A 22251-nucleotide genomic window follows, 5' to 3' on the forward strand; every position below is an offset into this window, starting at 1 on the left:
CGGGGGTCGGGAGCGGGACGGGGGTAGTGGAGGGTCGGTGTCGCCGCCATGGGGAAGTCGGATTTCCTCAGCCCCAAGGCCATCGCCAACCGCATCAAGTCCAAAGGGCTGCAGAAGCTGCGCTGGTACTGTCAGATGTGCCAGAAGCAGTGCCGCGATGAGGTGAGCTCGCCCCGGCGGCGGCCGGGCCTGAGGCCGGCGGGGGCGGCGGGCCTCGATCTCTCAGGGCGGGAGGGCGGGCGATCCTCCGTGAGGGGGCACGGGGGTCTCCGATCCGCTGGTAGGGAAGCCCGGTCCCGTTGAGGGGGGCGGCTCTCGGGGATACACAGGGGCGCCAGATCCCCGCGGCTGGGGTCCTCAGTCCCCTTCTGGGGGCTCCGATCCCCCTTGGAAGCGTCCCCGGTGCCATTGAGGGGGACATGGGGGGGGCTCCGGTCGCCCTTGTTGCGGTCCCCAATCCTCTTGTGGGGAACTGCGATCGCCTTAGGGGGTATGTGGTCTCATAACCTTCTTGTGGGTTCCCCAGTCCCCTTGTTGGGGGTACAGGGCTGGCCCAAATTCCTCTTTTAAGTGTTCCCAGTCTGCTTGTGGGGGCTCTGATCCCCATCTGTGGGGTACGATCATTTAGGGAGCGTACTGGCCTCACTTGCTGGGAGCACAGGGACCCCGACTCTATTTAGGGGAGCATTGGAGAAGGCCCTTATTCTTCTCTGGCGGTCCCCAGTCCCTCTTGTATGGACCACAGTCCCCTTGGGGGCAGATTGGTGGGACCTGGAGGGTTCCCAGTTGCTGGGGGTGGGGCGATCCTATTGGGATCTCCAGTCCCCCATGGGAGGAGTCCTCATCCACTCTGGAGAAAGCGTCTTGGCCCTGATCCATCTTTGGGGATGTTTAATCCCCTGCAGAGTGACTGATCAACCCCAGGTGAGGGGAAGCACAGGGTGGCCCCAGACCCCCTGGAGAGGGGCAGGGGGTTGAGAGGTCGATGGGGTTGAGAATTAGATGGCTTCCATCTGCCTCAGAGGGGAGCTGAGGGTAGCCATGATTTCCCTTGAGGACAGGGTGGGTGCAGTGACAAGGCCAAGGGGATGCATGTCTGGAGCACTGTGAGGTCTCTTTTCATAGAATCACAGAATGGTTTGGGTTGGAAGGGACCTTTAAAGGTCACCTATTCCAGCCCCCCTGCCATAAGCAGGGATGTCTTCAACCAGATCAGGTTGCTCAGAGCCATGTTCAACCTGACCTTGAATGTTTCCAGGGATGGGGCATCTACCACCTCTCTGGGCAACCTCTGCCAGTGTTTCACCATCCTCAGTGGAAAAAATTTCTTCCTTATATCTAGTCTGAATCTACCCTCTTTTAGTTTAAAACCATTACCCCTTGTCTTATTGCTATTGGCCCTGCTAAAGTCTGTCCCCATCTTTCTTGTAGGCCCCCTTTAAGTACTAAAAGGCTGCAAAAAGGTCTTCCTGCAGCCTTCTCTCCTCCAGGCTGAACAACCCCAACTCTCTCAGCCTTTCCTCACAGCAGAGGTGCTCCATCCCTCTGATCATTTTTGTGGCCTCCTCTGGCCCCGCTCCAACAGGTCCATGTCTTTCCTGTGCTGAGGATTTCTTCCTTCTGATTCTGTCTCAGTTTCTTCCCTCCTTCTCCTGTTATGAAGAGAGGCCTTTTCCCTGAAGCTTCATCCTCTTCTTTTCACTTGTCTGTTTACTTGGACGCAGATGCCTGTGGGATGTGAGTGTCCTCTTCCTGATTTCCACCAGTTGTGCTCCAAAAGTACCTGCACCTGGGCTAACTGTGCTTTTAGTTTTCCATTCTCTATGAATAGCCTCTTTAATGTGCCTTAGAGAAGTAAAGCATCCCGTGGATGCTTAATTGTCTCATTCTTCAGCTGTTTCTGCCCCCCTCTTCCTTTCACCCAAGAAGCTCAAATCCCTTTCTCTTCCCAGCGACTGCAAGCAAAAAAGATTCATTGCGTTATAACCAGATCTTTTTGTAAGGGGGGACAGGCCTCCCATGGAATGAAATTTGCTGTAAATTTAATCATATTGTGATGGAAGAGCATTGTATTAGACAAAAAAAGGGTGTGGTCAAACATCCTATGTCTGGGTGCTTTTTGGGGAGCTCTGATGGCTTCAACCCTGTGCCAGAGGTGGCTGTACCATCACAGTCCGTAGCTTGAGCGCTCCCAGGACACCATCCCCTCCTTACACACATTTGGCGTCAGTGTTGGTCAGGCAGGGAGCCAGCAAACATTTCCAGTGCTCTCGCACAAGCGCCTGGATGGGTCCAGGGTGGACCTGGGTGGTGCCACGTCTTCCTGTTGCACAAGGGATGAAGAGGACTGCTGGAATGTCCTGTCTCATAACCCCTCTCACAGTTTGTCTTAAGACTCTTGGCCTCGGGAAGAGTTTTGTTTCTGGCTTGCCTGGTGAGGAGGAGGAACCACCGTGTATAGGCTATGGCTGAGTTCACGTGTTTTCTGTGGAGCCTCCAAGAAATTTAACTTATAAACCATTATTTTTAATGCTCTTCAGCTGTGCAAGTGTTGCAAATTGAGACAAAGACAGACAATGTATTTGTTTTTATTTGATAGAATGGCTTCAAATGTCATTGCATGTCTGAGTCCCACCAGAGGCAATTGCTGCTGGCTTCTGAAAATCCTCAGCAATTCATGGATTACTTTTCTGAGTAAGTTTGCTATATGTTCTTACCCAGATCTTCACTCCTGTATCAGATCTGCACAGCCATACCTCTGAGGCCCAATCACATCCCATTGAAAACACTTTATTCTGATACGTTTTAGTGTCAGCTCTTTTTTTAACGGCCATTTGAAAGTTTAGGCGATGTCACTGTTGAATGCATGTAAGAGGTTTCAGGGAGCCATGATGTTTAATTAAATTTGACTGTTTTATCCCGTGTCTGAGTCCCATTTTAAGTTGCTCTGTGTTACACAGTCCGTCCCTGTTCTGCCCCAGCTAAGCGGCTGCCACACAGGCAGAGTTACAAAGAGCTAAAAGAACCATTACCGGGAGATAACAAGTCAGGGGTGTGACTAACGTCCCACAGTTTCCCCCAGTCCTTTGTCCAGCTGACCTACATGACAGCTGGGTTGACTGGAACTGTCTTCAGCACGCTTCTGAAGCAAGGCTTTATACTCAAGCCCTTGAATTAGCAGTGAGATGAGGGATCAGTCTACTCCATCTGCCGCTGCTGCCCTTTGTCCCGCCGTGTGTTTTGTGTCAGTCAACCTGGGAAGATACCTGGTAATGAGATACTAGCAATTAGTAGGAAATGTTTAGATTTCGTTCTTTCCATTTTATGCTTTTAGAAAGGGTATTTTCCTTTTGAAGATTTAACTTGTATGTGCAGGTACTATACTCTTTTTCTTTGCATAAATACTGCATTTAATGCTATGTTACTGCAAAAGGGAAATGAGTGTCTGAATTTCATTATGCTTAGTTCAGAAGAGTATGCATTTTTATACTGCACATATTTAATTGTAATGACAATAGAAAATTGCTTTGTAATCATTAAAGTTTTACTAAAATACTTTATTTTTTTCCCCTGAGGGAGTTCCGAAATGATTTCCTAGAACTGCTCAGGAGGCGATTTGGTAAATATTTTACTGTTTATTTGCTTGTTTGTTTGTTTTTAATGTCTTTTATTAGTTCCGTGCAAGAAGTTTTGGTTGCTTTCTCCTAGGTCCCATATTTCTGTTTAATAATAATAATAATAATTCTGTATTTCAGGAACAAAGAGAGTCCACAATAATATTGTGTACAATGAATATATCAGTCATCGAGAACACATCCACATGAATGCCACACAGTGGGAGACACTGACTGATTTTACTAAATGGCTGGGGAGAGAAGGTAAATGTAGTTGCTCAGGGATGGGAAGTTTTACAATTATTGGGTAATTGCATTGCTGATAAGTCATCAGTAAACTTCTATGTTAGTTCTCCCATTTCCTTTTTCTTTCTTCCCCTCCCCTCCTGTATATATATTAACTGATGTCCAAACATATTTCTGTGCTAACCATTAGGAATTTGCTTATGAAAAATGTCAGAAGTCTGGGATAAATGCGTCAATCATGAGCCTTTCCTTGTTTCATCTGTTGGTCTGTATTTACTGGAGGTATTGCTAAATTCTAAATCAACTTCCAACAGTTGCCATTTAAAACTTAAAAACTACGATAGAACATTTCTTATGACTACAGAATCCTTCCGTATTTAAGGTGACGAGAAGCGAGTAGTTGTTTTCATTCCTGGCCTGGTGAAAGGGTTAAAGCTTGAGGTCTGCAGTTTTGTGTTCAGTGGGAGGAAGAGAGATTAAATGGCACCGTGGTACGACAGAAGGTTTACTTTGGCTCCGATTGCCTGTGTCCTACAGGATACGTTCATGAGTCATACAGTGTTTGAAAAGTCGCTCTAGCGAGAGTTAGTAACAATAGCATAGCATGGTAAAATTTCCTTTAGTGTGATGCTGTTAGCGTGTATTGTTTACATATGTTAGATTTCTGTTTTCTTCCTTATTAAAACAGTGGGAAGGAAACATTTGCTTCAATAAGGGAAGTATTATAAAACATTCCACTTTATTATGTACTCTGGCATATTTCCGGATAGAATCGGTTAGCTGAAGGGCAGAAACAGACACTAAAGATAATTCAAAATCAATTTTACCAGGCCAGTAAGGGGTACGTTGTCTCTGGTAAAGTATCTGCATTGTTATAGTGAACATGGACGGTGAAAATGATATTTTCTTTGTCCCTGGCTTGCTTTTGTGAGTATTAATCTTACTTTATCTTGCATTGACTTTGTAGGTCTTTGCAAGGTTGATGAGACTCCAAAAGGCTGGTATATTCAATATATTGATAGGGATCCAGAGACTATTCGCAGGCAACAAGAACAAGAGAGGAAGAAGAAACAGGACCTTGATGATGAAGAAAAAACTGCTAAATTCATTGAACAACAAGTTAGAAGAGGTTTGGAGGGGAAAGAACTGGTGAGGAAAATTGCACTGTATGTCAACCTTCAGCTCAAAACTCCTCTTGGTTAAGTTAATGGTGAATTTGATGCTGCTGGGATCCTTGCGCTGGTATTTCCTTTGCAATCAGTTACAAGGTGATAAGTAAGCTTCACGTTTAGGTTACAAGCTCATCACCGGTTCAAACTGGGGAACAGTGGACATATTTGGCTGCGTTGCTGTTCTTTTCCAAGCCACAAGGAATAGTCTTCTCCCAGATACTTCTGCTATCAGCCTTAACTAACTTGTTTCGGTTGAAACTGCAGCTTGTTACATTTCCTTGACTAACCAACTTGCTGGTGGTTTTTACAGCTGATGAACGTGCGGGTCCTCTACGGAATCACAGTTTCAAAAAGTAAATAAATAAAAGAAAGCAGAGGTTTCAGCTCCTTTTAGATTTGATGTGATTTTGAAATCTACAGGAATAGTATCTTGTGGCCCTAGTGTCTGATCCTGGCCATTTCAGGCTTTGATTTAGGCTGTCTTTGTCCATACTTGAATCACCACATTAGTTCACTTATGTTCTGAGTTTTCTACTATACAGTTATTATAGGTTGTAACCTACTCTGGAGGAATAATTGGGAGTTGCTTTGTACCTGGCTTGCTTTAGAACTAAAGGAATAATAATTACTGCTCTTCAAGTGATCAATGATTTAAAAATCACTCTTGAATTTAGGAGGGGGGAGCAAACAATACAGTAACCAGCATGACATGTCTTCATTTATGGTATTTCGCAACTTTTAGGGCTGCAAATAACAAGTACCTTGTACAGTGGGGAGGCTGAAATAAACAGGGGGTGTGGTAGTAGTGCTGGTGTGGTATTTGGGATCTGTTTATTTGGCATCATTCCATGACTTCCATACATGTTGTTGCCTGGGACTGGAACCTCCCATTTGATCCTGGGTATTGATAGGTACATTTAAATGCTGTTGTAAACAATTATCTTTTTCTTAATTTAAAACTAATTGAAATTTAAACGATCTGAGCCTTCGGTGCTAAAAATTTGGAAAGATTCCAGAATTTCCTTCTTTGGGTTATCAGTCTGTCCAGAAACCAGTCTAATCATGCTGGTTCAAATAGAGAAAACTGCTACAGTAAGGCCACTTTCCTTTCATGCTGGAATCAAGCAAGTTTAGACAGCACCTCTGTAGAGAGTGTTAATTAGAGAATTTTGCACAGGAGCCTGTAATGAGATAATGTTTTCAATTTGTAATCTTCTATGAATCAAGCCAGGTTGAATATTATAGTTACTTGTAATAATCTCACAGCAGTCTGTAAAACTGAGCTAATCAATGATCACCAAAAAATGATATCTTGGCTCGGTTTTCTGTTTGACTCTTGAAACGAGTTTTCTGTTCTTTTGGCAGGAAAAGCCAGTCTATACTGAACTGAACAGAGAAAATGAAGAAGAAAAAGGTAACCAGATTTTGATATATGTAATTTTCTAGAACCTACTGAAACTGATTTTGTGATTAAAACGAGATGAGCACTGAGGCTTGTTCGGTGCTTCATAAAGTGCTTTGAGATCAGTTATAAAGAGCGCTGGAATATGGAAATACAGAGTATTCTTTCTTATAAAGTTTAAAGTAATTTATTTTAAAAGCTGAACCAAAACATAGATTAGTAAATATTTTCAAGTTTATGATCTTTTCCATCTGCAGATTTTAAAAATTGTAACATCCTTCAATGCAGTTATTTTTAAAGATAGAAATAGAGTAATGTCTTTTTATTTTTTAGTTACATTTAATTTAAACAAAGGAGCAAGTACTTCAATAGCAGCATCTTCTAAAACAAGGTGAGAAAAGAATTCAAGGGCAACCCTTACTGTTGCAAAGCACTTGTATGACAATGATATTTGCATGGGCAGGAAGATATATCTTGTCCTGAAATATTTGGAGTCTAATATCTCATCCTGTCATGTTATTCAGGAGGGGATACTAGGTGACTTCATGGTTCCTTTTGTATTTAAAAATGGATGAATGGGTGTATCTTAAATGTGTGCTGTGAGGAGCCTTCCTGAATTCACTATGGTTCATGGCAGGTGCCCCTAAAGTAACAGGCAGTTGGAGGTTCCTCTGAGAAGATACCGGTATGTGAAAGGGTGGATGAGGGATCCAGTCAAAGCATTTGAAGTGAATGCCATCTAGTCCCAGCTGCCGTCTGTGAATGGGTATTCATGACTTGTTAATTTTGGTTCCTACAAGGGTTGCTTGCCTTCTCTAATTGGAGGTAATACTTTCTCTGATCATCATTTAAGAAGCTGAATCTACCTGATGTCAGTCTTTCTAAAGCTCATTAATTTAATTGTCATCATATAACCACGAGCAGCGCAGGACAAAAGGGATCAATAATGCAAACAATACTGAGTTATAGCAGTCTGTGAAACTGTTTGATGAGCAGTACATCTTTTCATGTGAGGCAATATTGTAATTAAATGTATTGCAAGTAAAACGAAAGCTTTCCTCTCATCACAAGCTCAGCTCTTAGATAAGGTATCTGATGGGAGATATGCCAGGTAGAAAATGAGACAATAAAGTAGTTCTTTGCAATAATAGATACAGATTTCAGGCTTTGAGGAAAATTTGTAAAGTATCCCTAAGCATTGAGTTGTGCTTAAGATGAGTCTGAAACTTAATTCAGACACCCACTTGAATAGTTTCAGTGAGGAATAGTTAAGGCGCTTGCTGAAATTTGGCTGAATGTGAAATCATGTATCAAGTAGTCTAATTTTTTTCATAGCATATGAGAGATACTTGTCTGTAAACTTTGTAATGGTAATGTAGAAGCAAAGTTAGGATACCCACTTCATAGTAAAGTGACCAGACAGTGGTTTACGTGTCACTGGTGATACAGGAATCACTTCAGAGTTGTATATGAAAACTGCATCCCTGTGTCAGTGTAAAGGTGTGTTCTGCAGCTGTTGGCTGTTACTGAGGATCAGTTCAGTTCAACCTGATGTCCAGTACCCCAGCGCAGCGTGCGGTAGGACTTCCTGGCTTCCCACCTATGCTCACAGCACAAGCTACAGAAACCTGGCGCTTGTATTTCCTGAGCAGGGTGCAGAAATAGGACCAGGAGATCGTAGGTAGTGGATGGTAGAGTTTCGAGGGCACGGGGATACTGGTCGTTGGGTACAGAGATGGAGTTGGAGCCTTGCTGAGAAGGGGAGGTGTGCCTTCCCTTGAGCGTCCGTGTGGCTGACACGAAGCTGGGAGTCACCACTGCCGCTGCGGGCATGGCTTCTGATGCTGACTGCCCTTGAGCAAGCTGGGAGCCCTGGGCTTACTTTTTTCCCTCAAGAACTTACATCCTCAAATCCCTGCTTAACTCACTCAGTGGACAAGTAAGATTAGAATTACTTCTAACTAAGCAATGAGCAGAAACTATTATCAAAGTCACTGACTCCTGTCTGCAGTACTGCAAGTGTACCAGTGTACAGTCCTGTCCGCACACTGATCAGCCTCCATTGTACACAGCTAGGGTCTCCCCAGCCCTATAATCCCAAGGGAAGATCCTTCAAAACCTGTTTGCTCTGATGGTTAGGACCTTGTCTGTAATTACCCAGGTAAATGTAGTCATGGCCAGTTTATACCAGTTGGTATGGGCGTTTAACATAAATAGTTCTTTTTCTCCCTGGTGTTTGCTTTCTCAGACAACGTAGAGAACAGTTTTAGCCCCTCAGGCTTCACTGTGCTGTACAAGCAGGCCTGCACGGTGCTGGCCTCATCTCCCCATTCCCCTGATCCGCTGAATATCCCTGCCTTGTCCTTATTCCAGCTTCAGCTAATCTTGAACAGGGGAGCTGATCAAATTTGTGCATGCTGCAAATGAAACATCGCCATGGCTTACACAAGGCACTAATGCTTCTCTGTCCTGATGCTTCCTAGGACTGCATTTGGCTCTTTCATGACTGGTCCACACAGGTAGCTGTCATCTGTGATTATAGCCAGACCCCTTTCTGCTTTTGTTGTTCTTAAACAGCTCCCAGTAGATAGAAGATAATCAGAGCAACCTTTTCCAAAGTATGTGAGCTTGCATAATGTGCTGTTGAATTTTGTGGTTTTTAAAACATGGTTTTCAAGATAAACAAGTCCCTTCTAGTGTCCGTTTCTTTCTTGTGTCCTCCATATTGATGATGCACCCAAACAGTGTTGGTGGTCTCTCACTCTTTGTCCCAGGGTCCTTAATGAATATGTTAAATAGGTTCGTTTTACTATTGATACCCAGGAATCCCTTAGTAACCTCACAGCTAGATACGTTTTCCTTCTTAAATACAGGCACTGCAGTTGTTACATTTTAATTGTATGTTACTCTTTATGAGATGTTATTTTAAGTACTTGCTATTTGATTTGTGATTTAATGTGCTATTTCTTCTAGAACTCTGCTATGGAGATTATCCAGACTTCATCTGAAATACAATTTTTCCCTCAATTTTGCTTCTGCTGCCATTTCTGTGTGTTCATTCCCTTTACGTATCTTCCCTTTGCTAGTATATCCAACACCCTCACCACCAGCAGAACATGCGATTTGTTGTAAGGCCATATTAATATTACCTTACTGTCCACCTCACAGCCACCTTCTTCATCTTTCTGGATGAGAGAACACCTGAATTTTTTTATGGCATTCAAATGTCTTTTATAAAAATGGCTTAACTCAGGGTGCCTTTAGGCAGTTCTCACTTTACTCAGATGTTCCCTGATCCCTGAGATGTACCGTTTTGTGCTGATTGTTCTTTTCTTTCATAATTCATAGGCTGCCTATTTTGAATATGATTGTGAAAATGGTGTTTATTTGCTGGGTGTGGAGCCCTTTTCTACAGATTCCCATGTGTTTTCTCCCATTGCTGGATAGGTTAAGTATCTCTGTCTGGAAGGAGTTCTAGATGTCTACCATGTTTGAGAGTTGCTCTGTCCAGGTGGCTTCTCTAAAGCCCCAGGTTTGTCCTTTTGAATTTGAAAATCTTATTTGCAGACCTGCTTTTATCTTCTCCATTGAACTCAAGTCCCCGAATGACTCTTTGCTTTTGCACTTGTGAACTGATTGTTAACTTGTTTTCATTCTGCTGGACTGCTAGCAGCAAACGTCAGTGGACATGGAGTTTACACCTCAAGGAGCTCAGTTCTAGCTGCCAAATGCAGTCCTAGAGAAGGAGGCATGCAGGGTCTGGAAGGTGACTTGCACAACTGAAATTAAATAGATCAGCAGGCCTTTTTGCACAACCAGTTCTTCGAATGCATCGATATCAATGCATTGATAGAGGAAACAATGTAAGGTCTGCTGTGAAAACACCATCTTACTCTTCCAGCAGTGTCCTTGGACCGAATGCACTGAAGATGGTGGAAGGGGCAGTTAAAAGAAAAGAATCAGCTCATAGCTCTGGTCAGTCCAAAGAGAAAAAGAAGAAATCTGCACTGGATGAGATTATGGAGGTAATAATCATGCAGGATCTGTGTCTTTGTAACCCCGTGCCTATGGCAATGTCCACTTTACCAGGGCGTCCCTTTGAAGTGACCTCAGACCTTCAGTTCATGTGGAATTCAGACTTTCATATCTTATCAGGCAAAATGATTTCACTTCCCCATTAAAACTGGTTTCTGCTGCTCATCTGTGCCTGTTCCCCAGACGACTGAGATGTTGGAAGTAAAGGAATACAGATTTTGGAAGAGGAGAAAATATCTAGAAACACTTGACAAAAACCGAACGTAAATCTCCATCATATTATCATGGATTTCTGGATCTCATCAGATTGATTTTTATGCAGCAAGCACACACTGACTTACCCTTATTAAGGTTTTTTTTTTGTTTTTTTTTTATTCCCCACTTGATGTGGGCCTGGAGAAATGGTTCAGCTTTTCAAAGGCATGGAAAGCTGCAATGAAAAGAGGAAGTAAATGGTGATTATTTGTTTTTGTTCTGTAGCTTGAAGAGGAGAAGAAAAGAACATCTCGAAGAGACTACTGGTTGCAGCCTGTAAGTGTCTTAAAAATTATTATTATTATTATACCAAATACAACCAATTCTGCACCTCTGAAGCCGCTATTGATTTGTGTAAAGATCCAAAAGTAGATTCCAAACTAAATTCACTCTTACTTTCCAAGCGGCCAAATGTGAACTATTACAGTATCCTGGAGGAATTACTCTTCTGGTTGAGCATGATCTGCAGTCTGAAGCATTGTACGCCTGATCTCAGATGGGGTGGAATTCTCTAATTAAAGAGTTGGTACTGCGAGTCTCTACCGATCATGTTTAAATCATGATATTACTTACAGCCCTCTTCTTTCTACATAGTAGTTGACTTGCACAGAGATGTAGAAGTCAACATCAGCCTTTGAGCTGAGAGACCTCACCTCAGCTTCTACTTTTTGACTAGAATTCTAGATCAAGAAGTTCTGCCCTTGACCTGTTGTGGGCCATCACGTTATATCCTGAATTCAAGTGTGACTGTAGTTGTAAAACAAAAAAAAAAAGGTCTTGAGAGGTGCTATTTTGCGGCAATAATTTGAGGATAAAGACAAATTCCTGAAAGCCGAGTCTTTACTATTGTTGCTTCCTGTGCTGTGCTGCCCAGTCTGTGGTTGGAGTCAGAGCGACCTGAATGTGCGGTTAGTTTAGATTGTGTAGATGTTTGTATATTTTGGCATTTTATTCTTTTTTTCTCCTTTCAAATCTTCTAGGAAATCATTGTAAAAATTGTAACAAAAAAGCTTGGAGAGAAGTACCACAAGAAGAAGGCAGTTGTGAAGGTAAAGTGTGCAACTGGAAGCATGTGGCATTGGCTAGGCTTTTCTGGTATCGAATGACTTATGAAGTTTTGTTTCATTGTGCAAGTTGTTCAGTCTTAAGTCAACACCGACAGGGACTGAAGCGTCACCTTAACTGTATTGGGACTTATTCTGGGCAGGGAGTGAGTCTCTGAATTGGTTTAGTGTAATTTACTCAGTGATCCTTTCCTAAGCACTGTTTTGTCCTGTGTAGTTTGTCCCTATTAACGCATCCATCTTGGAGAACAGTCACTTTGTCAATGTGGTATGACCAAAAGCAGTGCAATTGCATTTTAATCTGAGACTAGTCAGTTTTGCGCTGATATTTAAGCTGCAGGCTGCCTTTGAACAAGATCTCATTTGCCTACAAACTCTTCAGGCTGTAAGCCTTGCTCTGTTCTTCGGAAGTGCTTTCTTTTAGCCACTGCCAATGAAGTGATGTTGTACTAGGTAGTCCAAGGCTCAACAGTCTCTGGCAAGAGTGCCAAAGAGAACACCCAGGTGCGTTTTGGATGATGGACAAGAGCCTATAGAGCTCAGAATCACAGCTGGTTTTGGTAAGCATCTGGGAGGGTTTACGAGTCTCAATGGCTGTCTCCTATTGAGCTCTGAATATGAGAGGTAGAAGATGGTTTGCGGTAGGCGCAAAGATGATCAGTGACGTTTCATCTCACTGAGAGGTAGTATCCCAGTTGTCACTGTGTGGCTTCCAGCCAGCCTAGCCTCCCATGGGGGAAAGAAGCCTCTAATTTACTCTCCATCTCTGAGAGAATAGCTAAGATAGCTAACCCGAAGGTTGACAAAACCTTCAGACAAGGCCAACAAAATGAGTGGTCAATTAGACCAGTCATTGATGTTCAAGAGGAGCCCTTTTAATCTGGCCTTAACTTCAGAGCGGGGCCAGTCAGCAGTCTGTGAAAGCTGGATGCCTTTAGGACAGCTCAGAAGTCCTTGCTGTTTCTGAAAATGTAGAAGTGCAGACTCATGATCCTGAGTTTGTTAATTTTGAAATGTAAATATAGAGAAAATTCTGTTATTTTTCTGATTGGGCTCTGCCTTTCACAACAGGAAGTGATTGACAAATATACAGCAGTTGTGAAGATGATTGATTCTGGAGACAAACTGAAGCTTGACCAGACGCATCTGGAAACTGTAATACCTGCACCAGGTATAGCTGTTTTGTTCATTTTTCAGCTTAGCTGTCACTGCAAAACTTATATTTCAGCTCTTTTAAACTATAATTCATCCACTTGAAAGTACCATAACAAGAGCCATCTTGCTCTTGGGACAGCATTTCGTAAGCTACTCTGATCGTTTACCAAATATCCTCTGGTTACTTTCTAGGGAATTATTACGTTGCTTCTGCTGTGAGTCTTCACAGTCCCTTCTTGTAACAATTAGATTCTTTTCTGAGAAGGCAGAAGTGCTTTAGGAATCAGTTCATTTGATGAGATAAAAGCATCTCCCTTCAGCTGCGAGGAAGCATCTCTGGGAGCCCTACAGAGCCCTTGGTCATCTTTATCCTGTATCTTCCCTCCAAAGTCATGCCTCAGCTAGCTGTGGGTACTTGGCAAAGCTTACCTCATCTCCTGTTTGGTTCACTGGTGTTTCTTTGGCTGGTACACACTAACACTTGTGTGTAGCCTCTGACCAGTATTTCAGGGAACGGGTGAGCAGAACAATGTCAGTGTAGGGGGGAAACAGGGCATAAGATTTTGGGATTCACGTTTTTTTCAGCAGACCTGATGCAGTCTGCATTTCTGCAGCTGGTGAAGAGCTGGTTGATGGTGTTGGTGAGTGCACAGCTCCATCAAAAGAAGTTGAGAGCCCTGTTGTGTAACTGTTTTCCTGTATCTCATTTCAGGCAAGAAAGTGATGGTATTAAATGGTGGTTACAGGGGAAATGAAGGCATCTTGGAATCTATCAATGAAAAGAGGTTTTCAGCAACGATAATCATTGACTCTGTAAGTATCAAACGCTGCAAGATCTCATTTGCGTAGAGCGCTTTTTATCTGTACATTGGAGAGCTTTCACAAAGAAAGATAGTGTCATTAATCCTGTCTTACGGGTGGGATTTACAGTGTGCAAAATGCTGTGGCCACCCCCCGCCTATTCCCAACCAGTAGGAAAACAGCCACATATTCCCCATTGCAGACTAATGCTCTGCTGTTTGCCTTTAAAAAGATGCCAGCATGCTGAATTTAGCAAGTCTTGAACTTGAAAGAGACTTGCAAAATATTTTGTATGTTTATTTTGAATGTGGCTGTTGTTGTACTATTTTGTGGGAAGGTAAAAAATGTGAAATATGCAAGGAGGTGAATTTTCTCCTGCCTTTTCCAGACTGAACGTGGAGCTTTATGTGCTTATTTGTTGTCTTGTTCGTGGTTAATGATTATGGTTGATTTTTTGGTTTTGGGTTTGTTTGTTGGTTTTTTTTTTTTTTATGTATCACCTTTCTCTGGGCTAAAATCAGGCCATGTCATCATATCTGCCTGGCTACTTTGTTCTCCTCTGCAAAAGCAATCTTTAAACTCATTGATACAGCAGAGGGGATATTGGCTCAAAGTCACATTTCTTAAACACAGCTTGCAGGAGAGAGACCCTGTTAGGATCCCGTTCAAGGAAGGGCTGCAGAAACTCAGCCCGTGTTGGATTCTGGAGAATTTGCTTGAGAAAAGACTGTGCAGATGCGCTAACCATGGAAGGGGCTTTGGTTGGAGCTAAGGATCATGATAACGTTGGCCTTGGAAAGCAAGGGTAGTTTTTCCTCTAGTTCTGATGGTTGTAGGTGTTAAGACTTCCCCTTCCTGCATGAACTCTGAGTCTGTAGATTAAAAATAAGTGAAATTACTCCTGGAAACCAGTGAAGTCTGTGAGAATTTTCTTATTAATTGTAGGGTGACCAGGATTTTTATATATAAAGAAGTTTGTATTCAAAATTAAATCTTTCACTACTTGTAAGTTCACAGTGAATTAAGTCAAAACAGCTGCTTATGTTTGCCCCAAAATTGCAAGGACTTTAACTAACACAAAAAGTGTCCTGAAAGTGAAAAGATTTCTGGGAAGGTGTTGAGGCCCTGTCACGTTCTCTGGTCAGGTTGAAAATAATGAAACTGAAAACATTGTGTCGTGAGCAAATCCCAAACCTGCAGCTTGGATGCGTTCTGCTGTGCATCCCCTGCACAGCCTCCAGCGTGCGGTTATACGTGGCTTTTGGACAGAGCACTTCAACAGAAAAGTAGTCGTCGTGCTTTTACTCTGTGCAGTGAGTAAAACCGCTAATGCCTGTGATTTCCAGTTCTATTCACGTTGGTTGGGCTTCTTGAAAAATGTCTAAATGTGGCGAGATTTCGTACAGCCCCTTTAGCTATCTTACTTTAAGCTCCCTATTGGGAATTGAACAAAAAACCAAGTTTATATTTTGATCTTATTTCTTACACTACGTTATTCTCCAGGGACCTTTAAAAGGACGCCGAGTTGAAGATATCCAGTATGAAGACATTTCCAAGCTCGCCTGAGGCGCTAATCGTGGATCAGAGAAGATTTTGGTTCCCAAAAACATCTTTCTGGCATCTTGCAGGCAGACACAAGACTCTACCATGTCAGGGTTTTAATTGTGTGTGTATGTATTTATAATGTATATAGAAATTAACCAGAAGCAAACTGGATTTATTTAAAGATCACTATGGATTTGTTATATGTTTGTGGAAATCTTATCAGTGGAAATGTTTCATCTGATTCTGTATCAAAGTTATAATATTTGGTTCAATTCCCTTTTGTAAAATATAGCAGAGAGCTGCAAGCTGGAGTATTTTCTTTACTGATGAATGTTAGCAGTTCCGTAAGAGAGAGAATTACCTACAAATAGCTGCTTGAGGCAGGCAGCGTGTGTCGGAGCCAGTGGAGTTTAAACAACACACTTCTCAATCTGCAGCCAAAATTGAGTTCGGGCTGCAGGAACAAGGGAAGGGATTAAGAGAATAGCAGGAAGGTAACAGTGCTGCAGGGGATTATTTTCCTGGATGTTGTCAGAATGGTCTGGTTTATTAAGTGCTGTCACCAACTTATTTTTTGGTTAGCACATCGGTGATAGTAGAATGCAAGTCAACTCTCCTCTGTCATCTTGTTTGTCAGAGTTCCTAATAATACTAATATGCGATTTATCTTCATATGGACTCCAAGATGGATGTTACTTGTGGGGTGTGTAGGATGCCAGCCCAGGTGTGTGCAGATACGAACTGGTGATTGCTGTTTGGGTTTTCCAGAGCCTTTTCCTTTGTTCGTGCTTCCGTTGTTGCTCTGCTACATGAGTAACATCACTCATGCTGCATGCTGTAACTTTACTTTTTTATTTTTTTTAAAAATGTCACATTTTGTACGATGTTTAATTTCTACGGCAGTTCAGGAATAAACATAAACCTTTCTTAGGGCAGTGTATTTCTTACCAGCCTTTTGAACGCGTGACGCGTCTGTTGGTTTGTATCCACCAAAGAGCACAGCGAAGTGCCCAGCCGGCGCACGGCCTCATTTGTGTAAAAGAAAGATGCAACTCATCCCAGGCAAAACACAAACCATCAGCTGATGGTCCCGCCTGCCCCCGGCGAGGCTGTGCGTCCCTGGAACCTGACGGAAAGAAAAACGATAGCCCCCATGCCCTTCAGAGGAGCTCTCAGCTGAGGGTTGCTGTCCTGATGCAAGGACATCAGTTACGTTGCAGTTTAAAAGTTCAAGGTCGCTAGAGGCAAAACTCGTAGTTCCTTGTCCCTTTCCTTGCCTCAGAGGTTCACTGTCTTGTTGATTTGTGGTTTCCAGGGGACCCCTGCAGGAAAACTGAAAGACTGCAGAGTTTTAGTGAAACAGCCGCTGTCTGGAGTAGCCTGAAATAACCTCACAGAGGACATCAACCGGCTTCCAGGGATCCCGGACATAAATGCAAGGCAGAGTCGAGCAGTAATGCAGTGTCTAAAGAATGGAGAATTGTGAGGAAGGGAACTGGAGGCAGAAGACACACTTGTCTGTAAATTCAGGCTCTTTGTGCAACCTGGATTGTGTGAACAGCTCCGCCCGTTCTCAAAGAACAGGTACCGAGTGAGAAGAGGTACGTAGGAGAGTAATGAGGATAAGTGACAGAACAGAACCGCTACTGTATCACTGAAAATAATTACACGTAAAATTATGGAGCCTGAAAAGTTAAAGTGAATATAAGAGATGCGTTAAGTTACGAATTCTGTGGAGATGAACAGGGAATGATTATTCACAGCTTGTAGTCACATACAAGCTAGGAGACAGGAATTACTGATTTGGGGATTTAAAAATGCACTTGACAGGTTTTTCTTCCCCCCGCAGGGCCTAGTTAAACTGGGGAACTCCCTGCTGCAGGAGGGTGGGGAGGCCAAAGCTAATAAAGGAGTTCAAAGCAGCAGTGAGTGGTTGTAGGGAAGTTGCTCACGCTTCTGAGAGTTACTTTGAAGAGACAGTTAAAACACATCAGTCCTCTCACTCCTGACACCATGGCTGCAAGAAAGGTCATGTAGCAGCCTTTCGTTCCTAAGAGAAGGAAACTAAAGTTCAGAATGGCAAGTAGATGACACGAGTCCCCTTCCTAGATTAAGGCCGCCGAGAAGAATCTGGCCAACGTTTTTTTTCTAGTGTTGCCTGAAAGCAGAGTTTTAAATCTGGCTCTAGGTACATACACGTGTATACTTGCTTTGCTACTGTTCTCATTCATTGCTGAATACTCTTGAAGAGTAAGGCATCTTTTGGGAGCTGATCCCACTGGATGGGAAGTTTTTAGTACTGATGGTGAATTCTGTGAAGTCTGAATTTTTCCTGCTATCCCGGATTTATATCTGGGTGTGAGCTCCACTGTGACGTTGAAATTTTCACAAAAAAAATAGGCTGGAGGATCTCTCAGACTCGCCTAATTCATTTTCCTGCAATATGGCAGCATCAGCTATTTCAAGGACATTCCTCACCATTGGTTAACCCATCCTTAAAGACTGGAGACTCCTCGCGATACCCATTCCAGAGCCCGTGTTCCTTTTCTCTTGGATTTCCCTTACATCTAATGCCCATCCTCCTGGCCAGGCTTAAAAACCCCATTGCTTTCTGCCCAGTCCAGCAGTGCATGAACTTATATTTTGCCAACAGTCTGAAAAAACAAAAGTTAAAAAGTATTGAATCTGGTCACGTCTGTTACCCACGCTGCAGCAGCCACAATGCTGTTAGGCGTTTACTGTGAAATACATATTACAAAACAGTTGAAATGTTTAATGGGGTTTAATATCCACTCAATCAGGCACAGAAGTGCAAGACACCTACCACAACCCAGCACGTCACTTTATTACAGATTTCATTTTTTAACAGAAAAGGGAGTTACATTGCTTTGAAACACTGATCATTTATAAAGCGAACGGTGGTGAAGTCACCTTCGGTCGATCTGGCTTGATAGACTGACAGCTACTGTTCGGAAGAGTTGTTGGGGCGTGAAGGAGCAAATAAGAATTTTTTTTTTTGGTAAGAAACCGGTTTTGTGTGGGGAGCATTCAGGGTTTCTTCAGAAAGCTGTACAGGTGGGGGACGAGGTAATCTTTGTAGTGGCCGTCTATGAAACCTTTCCCGCTGTTGTGCACAAACCAGCACTGCACGTCGGTCCCAAGCACGCGCTCCATCCTGTAGTCCTTCTGCAATCCCCTGTGAGGAAGAGGCCACCCAAAATGAAGGTCACGGCATGGCAAGGAGACAAGAAGACATGGATAATCCTGCTCGTTCGTGGCGCTGCTCTGCCAAAGCGGTGAGATGTGTGTCCTCCACCAGCAGAGAGTGGAAACCACCACAAAATGCAATGGATTTTACGGTTCTGTGACCTCGTGGGCCCTTTTGTGGGGGTCCCAGGCAGTTTTACACGGCCTGTCGGATGCTGGGCAGCTACACGGACAGAACTGTTCATGCGCAAATCCAAAAGAACCCAACTTGTCCCAGCTGTTTTACCAACTGTTAAAACCAGATTATCAGCAGAGGGCAAAGAGAGGGATTTTTTTTCCCCGAGATCCTTGAGCGTTAATAAGCCTGCAGTCATTGACGTCATTAAAAAGCAATCAGATTTAGAAAGAGGGCAGTAAAGCACGTTGTTCTTACCTGGTAACAGTGAGCTTGTTGCCTTTCACTTCCATGGTGGCTTGTGGTTTCTCTGGAGCTTGCCCAGGTCTTTGGTGGTGGATATACACTTCTGGTTCAGAGGTAAACTGACCTGATCAAAGAGAGGTTTAAAGCTCTCGGCGTGTCCTAACCTTTGAGGCTCTCCTGTAAGCTGCTGCCGGGCACTTTTAGAAAATCAAACTAGCTGCAGCAGGCAAGCCCCTTCTGCACGGATCACAGGGCAGCGTGTCTCCAGCGCTGTCGGATCACCCACACTGGGAGGGTAAAAAGCTCTGCTTCTGAGCCAGCAAACCTCTCGTACCGAAGCAGACTGGAGCTCCGAAGAGTATTTGGGAAAACAACCTCTGCTGCTCAGGATTCCCACAACTTAAAAGGAGCCTTGGGTGGGCCCAGGGCTCGGAGGGCTGATTTTCCCTATGAACTGAGCCCTTGCTTTTGCTTTCTACCATTGCCAGATAAGGGCTGTCATTCAAGGCAGAGCTGAATCACAACCGTTTGCACAGAAGTCTTCTCAGAAAGAAGGTTTGAGGGGTTTGTTTCAGTCTTTTTAGTTTCAATCCGCAGCAGATGAGCCAGGCCGGGAAAGCCCCATCGCAGTGTCACCAAGTCCAGTCAGGCCTGTTTTGAAAACACCCTCCCCAGCTGGGACGAGGAATAATCTCCTGGTCCCTGATGTTCTGCAATGTCCTTGGGGCTTCCAGGACATTACCGGAATCTCCCCCATTTTCTATTTGAATAATTTTCACACCTTCCCCATCAAGACACTGACACCAGCTAACCCACTCAAAGATCTAGCAAAAACCCTTCCTAGTGCCCCGCCGTTCCCACCGCCCGACCCGCAGCCCTTACCTATCAGCCCGTGGGCTGCAGGAGAGAACTGGTTTTCAGGGGGAATGTAGATTCCCAGGAAGTCAACGTTAACTGGGTGTTTCTTCCACACGCGGTGCAGCAAAACCATGAAGGACATCTCCTCACCCACGGTGATAGTAACGTTGCTTTCTTTCTTCACAGATATGAGAAGCCTGGCAGAGATGAACCAAAGGAAGGACTCCGTTCAGCTGCTCACAATAAGCTCTCAGGCTCCTTGAGATGCTCTCGGGCATCCAGAACAACCGCACGGGGCTGGCAGGTATGACGGAGGATCCATCAGAAACCCACAGCCTTGGGAGTGGTACCCAGAGGTCTGGCAGGACAGTGCCTAATAGGACGGACACTTCATGCCCGTGTTCAGGCAAACCAAATCTTGCCCTACAAATTTAAGCTCTTGCTGCAATGAATGGAGATTTTGGAAGTGATCCTGTTGCCTAAACAGGTGTCTAGTGCTGTAGGGTGTCCAACATGGCTGTAGCTGTTAATCTGCAGGTGAAGGTCTCCTGGATGTTGCGAGTCATGTCTCCCGTCGTGTCAGGAACCCTGAAGGTATCTCAAGTAACATTAGGTGCTTGTGTTTAGGCAACTGAATCCTGGTCTTAGCTAATGCAGCCAGCAGTAGGGGGAGGAATTCAGCTCTTTCTACTTGTGTCTGATCAACTGAATCGCTCTCTGGGCCCTACTGCCTAATTTCATTAACTGTAACGAGAGCTCAGAGATCTAGCTAAGATTCACGTGTAGCCCGTGACCTGGATCCCACCCATAGCGGGGTCGGTCCAATGCTGTGTTGCAAATGGTTTCCACAGAGCAGAAAACAAATGCTCAGCAACTTACTGTTTACGAATGATGTGCCCCGTGTCAGACCAGGTCAGCGTGATGCCGTAGGATCCGTCTTTCAGCGTTATTGTTTCTGTGGTGATCTCCACTTTCAGGCCTTTGTTTTTGAAATAAAAACCGATTTTGCCAAAGTATGTGTTGAGTTTCTTATTCTCTGTTTTCTTGGCCCCAACGAGCTGGCCATTGACCACAACTCCTGTGAACAGCAGAGAAGATGTTGCCTAAATCTTGGAGCACCACCTGGAGACTTGGAGTTCTGATCTCAGCAGGGAGTACCATGGGATCAGAAGAAACAGGAACCCCTCTGACCTCCTGTTTTTCTCATCTTGCCAGCCAAGAGAAGAGAATAATTTGTTAAATCACCTCCTGATGCTACTGTTCACCCCTTAGCATATTAATCTGGTGGGAATTGATGTTAGGTCTTGCTGGCAGTGTGAGCTGATTCATAAGCCGCTCGGTCCCTTGCTGTCTGTGAAAAGCATGGGGTGGATGGGCAGTGGAGGAATGGTACCACATTTCCAGCCCAGCTTAACCTGCCTCCAAATGCTCATCGCTTTTCACATATATTCCAAAAGTTAAAGAAATGCTGGTAGGTAAAGCCCTCTGAGAAGAGGAGGCTGATTCCCTTTGATTCCTTTACACAATTCCTTACACATTTTTTCTGCCTGCCACGAGGGATGCCCCCAGTTTTATTTCTCTTTGTATCTATCTTCCACTTTCTTCTTTAAAAGTACAAATGAGAGAGGGGAATCCTCACCTATCATGGAGATTTCCTCACCTATCTTGACTCCTTTCCCGTGTTTGGCCATCCTCACAGTGCAAAAGTTTTTCCTAATAGCTCACTCCTACTCTGAATTTCACCTATTGCATCTTGTTTCTGTTGCCTCTTGTCCTTTAGCTATGCATCTTGGAGATGTGTCAGGCTCCATCTTTACCTTCTGATTAGGTGGTTGTAGACAGCAACAAGATTCACTGCGCGTCTTCTTTTCTTAAGATTGACCAAACCCAACTGTCTCAGCCTCTCCCTGTACGTCCTGTGCTCCAGCCCCATAATCATCTTGGTGACCACCGCTGAATCTGATCCAGTTTGTCACCATCTTTCTTGTACTGGGAAGCCTCATACTGGGCACAGTACTCCAGATGTGGAGGGAAATAACCACTTCCCTCAACCTGCCGGCCACACTGCTGTTAGCACACAGGCCTCCCTGTAGGCATTTCCCTCGCTCCCTCTGAACACCTTTCAGACCTGAGAGAAGAAAATTGTGCTGCAAAGTAAACCGTGTTTTATTCCCTTACCAGTACCAGGATCAGAAACCAAGTTTAGGATCTTTCCAGGCTCTGAGTTAATATTGAAGCAGATGTTCCTTTGGCTCTTGGGCAGGTGTATGATGAAATGTGGGTCATTGTCAACTGAAATATAGAAAACAAACAGGTGTGAGAAGCAGGCCGGTACCTGCCCTAGAGGTAAGGGACACAAAGACTGAGACATTTTCCTCGGAGGATTTTGAAGCACTTTTTGGGACTCCTCAGAGCAGGAGGAGGGCCCTTTCCACCCCTGAAGGAGCTAAAGTTCTCAGATGGTCCTCACAAAAGC

General features: G+C 44.0%; 2 protein-coding genes across 5 annotated transcripts in view; one reads left to right on the forward strand and one right to left on the reverse strand.

Moving 5' to 3' along the window:
* The first annotated feature begins 6 nt into the window (after positions 1–6).
* Positions 7–17059, forward strand: KIN (Kin17 DNA and RNA binding protein). Of its 4 annotated transcripts, XR_014227945.1 has the most exons (14): positions 7–162; positions 2600–2694; positions 3576–3619; positions 3756–3878; positions 4828–5009; positions 6398–6446; positions 6768–6825; positions 10336–10459; positions 10950–11000; positions 11705–11773; positions 12860–12959; positions 13656–13756; positions 15248–15414; positions 16605–17059. XR_014227945.1 is itself a non-coding variant. In XM_082309788.1 (13 exons), the coding sequence occupies exons 1-13, from the start codon at positions 49–51 to the stop codon at positions 15308–15310; spliced, it is 1173 nt and encodes a 390-aa protein (XP_082165914.1). In that variant the 5' UTR covers positions 7–48; the 3' UTR covers positions 15311–16598. The 4 variants fall into 4 exon arrangements, 2 of the variants coding, with proteins under 2 accessions (XP_082165914.1, XP_082165915.1); XM_082309788.1 differs by lacking the exon at positions 16605–17059 and having other exon boundaries at positions 15248–16598; XM_082309789.1 differs by lacking the exon at positions 16605–17059 and having other exon boundaries at positions 10339–10459; positions 15248–16598.
* A 1265-nt stretch (positions 17060–18324) lies between these two features.
* The window catches only part of ITIH2 (inter-alpha-trypsin inhibitor heavy chain 2), a gene marked incomplete at its 5' end in the record, with an annotated part of 29634 nt that continues 25707 nt past the window's right edge, over positions 18325–22251 (reverse strand). Inside the window, 5 exons of the mRNA XM_082309786.1 lie at positions 18325–18485; positions 18930–19041; positions 19800–19972; positions 20655–20853; positions 21954–22067. Coding sequence (XP_082165912.1) covers positions 18338–18485; positions 18930–19041; positions 19800–19972; positions 20655–20853; positions 21954–22067 — 746 coding nt within the window. The 3' untranslated portion in view covers positions 18325–18337. The remainder of the gene's footprint in view (positions 18486–18929; positions 19042–19799; positions 19973–20654; positions 20854–21953; positions 22068–22251) is intronic.

Source organism: Platalea leucorodia, assembly GCF_965183815.1.
Source record: "Platalea leucorodia genome assembly, chromosome: 4".
Taxonomy (NCBI): Eukaryota; Metazoa; Chordata; class Aves; order Pelecaniformes; family Threskiornithidae; genus Platalea; species Platalea leucorodia.

Bases quoted from the DNA above. Each gene is read 5' to 3' on its own strand.
- KIN (XM_082309788.1), top strand. From the start codon at position 49: ATGGGGAAGTCGGATTTCCTCAGCCCCAAGGCCATCGCCAACCGCATC. The intron at 10,460-10,949 runs GTAATAATCATG...TTTGTTCTGTAG, and splicing joins CACTGGATGAGATTATGGAG to CTTGAAGAGGAGAAGAAAAG. The intron at 11,001-11,704 runs GTAAGTGTCTTA...CAAATCTTCTAG, and splicing joins GAGACTACTGGTTGCAGCCT to GAAATCATTGTAAAAATTGT.